This window comes from Rhinolophus hipposideros, assembly GCF_964194185.1.
Source record: "Rhinolophus hipposideros genome assembly, chromosome: 3".
Classification (NCBI taxonomy): Eukaryota; Metazoa; Chordata; class Mammalia; order Chiroptera; family Rhinolophidae; genus Rhinolophus; species Rhinolophus hipposideros.
The window spans coordinates 109,117,803-109,120,496 of NC_138049.1; the positions used below are offsets into that span (position 1 = coordinate 109,117,803).

The window sequence follows — 2,694 nt, forward strand, 5'->3', positions numbered from 1 at the left end:
CTTGGCCACTGTAAATAAAGCTGCAATGTACATTGGAGCACACTTGTCTTTATGGATAAATGTTTTCAGATTTTTTTTGGTAGATACACAGGAGAGGGATTGCTGGGTCATATGGTAATTCTATTCGTAATTTTTTGAGGAACCGCCACACTGCCTTCCATAGCGGCTGCACCAGTCTGCATTCCCACCAATAGTATGAGGGTTCCTTTTTCTCCACAGCGTATCCAACACTTGTTACTATTTGTCTTGTTGATGATAGCCATTCTGACTAAGGTGAGGTGATATCTCATTGTGGTTTTTATTTGAATTTCTCTGATGATTAGTGATGCTTAGTATTTTTTCATATGTCTATTGGCCATTTGTATGTCCTTTTTGGAGAAACGTCTCTTCGGGTCCTTCGGGTGCCCATTTTTCAATTGGATTTTTGTTGTTGTTGTTGTTGAGTTGTATGAGTTCTTTGTATATTTTGGATATTAGCCCCTTATCGGAGGCACTGTTTGCAAAAATCTTCTCCCATTCAGTTGGTTCCCTCTTTAAAAAATGACTTTGTTTTTTATAGTTGACTTGTTGGATTTATAATCCAAAAAAAGGTCACATACTGCTTTTGGTAGATAAATCACTTACAACTCTCAACATATAACAGTGCCACTTTTACTTTTTATGCTATTTATTTGTTTATACAACAGGGTAATTTGTCCTACAGAATTTCTTATGTTCTAAATTTGGCTGATTTTATTCTTGTAGTGTCATTTAACATGTTTCTTTGTCCTCCACGTCTCTTGTAAACTGTAGTTGATATTGAAATTTTATTAGATTCACATTCAGCTGTTTTAGACTAGAATACATTATAAGTGTTATTCTGTATTTCCTATAAAATCACATCAGGTGGCATATAATTTAGGGTTTCCCACTTCTAATAAAGGTAAGGTTGTTCAGCAGGTTCACATATTATCAGCTGATTCATCCCTTTGCCTTTCAACTAGTAGTTTTTTCAACTATAGATTATCATTGCCTACATCCATCACCTCTGATGAAAATCAGTATTATGATAAAAAGAGAAATGATGAGCTACAAAAAAAATGAATAAAAAATAAGGGTTGTAGAATAAAGAATACTTTTTAAAAAGTTTTTCTTTTACATATGTTATGTAAATATTCTATAACTGGAAATATTTTAAAATCATTTATTGGTTATCCTGACACAGGCAAGGTAAAAGATAGATTAATTGTTAAAATAACTTCCAAATGATGCACTTCAGAAAAAAAGAAAACTTGTACACGAATGTCCATTAACAGCACTATTCACAATACCAAAAATATGGAAACAACACAAATGTCCATCAACTGACAAATGGATAAGCAAAATGTGGTTTATCCATACAACGGAATATTATTCAGCTATAAAAATAATGAAGTATTGCCCTTTCCTGTCGCCAGTTGCATGGAGTAGGCTCTCGCGTTTCTGAGACCCGCAAGTTGAGAGCTTCTTTGCGCCCAGGGGACTGCGCCTGGCGTCTGCGCAGGCGTAACCATGCCACAAAACGAACATATTGAGTTACACCGGAAGCGCTATGGATATCGTTTGGATTACCATGAGAAAAAGAGAAAGAAGGAAGGTCGAGAGGCTCATGAACGTTCAAAGAAGGCAAAAAAGATGATTGGTCTCAAAGCTAAACTCTACCATAAACAGCGCCATGCTGAGAAAATACAGATGAAAAAGACTATCAAGATGCATGAAAAGAGAAACACCAAACAAAAGGATGATGAAAAGACTCCACAAGGAGCAGTACCTGCCTATCTACTGGACAGAGAGGGACAGTCCCGAGCTAAAGTACTTTCCAATATGATTAAACAAAAACGTAAAGAAAAAGCGGGAAAATGGGAAGTTCCTCTGCCCAAAGTTCGTGCCCAGGGAGAAACAGAGGTATTAAAAGTTATTCGAACAGGGAAGAGAAAGAAGAAAGCATGGAAGAGGATGGTTACTAAAGTCTGCTTTGTTGGAGATGGATTTACTCGAAAACCACCTAAATATGAAAGATTCATTAGGCCAATGGGCTTACGTTTCAAGAAGGCACATGTAACACATCCTGAACTGAAAGCTACCTTTTGCCTGCCAATCCTTGGTGTACAAAAGAATCCCTCATCCCCACTTTATACAACTTTGGGTGTTATTACCAAAGGTACAGTCATTGAGGTGAACGTGAGCGAGTTGGGCCTTGTGACACAAGGAGGCAAAGTTATTTGGGGAAAATATGCCCAGGTTACCAACAATCCTGAAAATGATGGATGCATAAATGCAGTCTTACTGGTTTGACAGCAGTTCATACAAGTAACTCCTTATAATTATTGAAGATTATACATCAATCAAGAAAACCGCCTTTACTGTGATGTTTCTGAGTACCAAACAGCTTACATGTCTGCAGTCAAGAGAACTATTTATTCTATTGTAAAGAACATTAAAATGGCCCAGTTTTACAAAAATAAAAAAAAAGAATAATGAAGTATTAATACATAATACAACATGGATGAACCTTGAAAACGTTATGCAAAGTGAAAGTAGCCAGATACAAAAGTCCACATAGTGTATAATTCCATTTATATGGACTATGTAGAGTAAGTAAATCTATAGAAACAAAAGGCATGTTAGTGGTTTCCAGGTACTGGGGAGTGGTAGGGGGTTGGGGAATGACTGATT

The 2,694-nt window shown here is 36.5% G+C and overlaps 1 protein-coding gene across 1 annotated transcript; it reads left to right on the top strand.

The window, feature by feature from the left end:
* The first annotated feature begins 1,447 nt into the window (after window positions 1–1,447).
* Window positions 1,448–2,390, top strand: LOC308496003 (ribosome biogenesis protein NSA2 homolog). The gene has a single exon (XM_081044539.1). The coding sequence runs from the start codon at window positions 1,531–1,533 to the stop codon at window positions 2,311–2,313; it is 783 nt and encodes a 260-aa protein (XP_080900665.1). The 5' UTR covers window positions 1,448–1,530; the 3' UTR covers window positions 2,314–2,390.
* The last annotated feature ends 304 nt before the right edge of the window (window positions 2,391–2,694 follow it).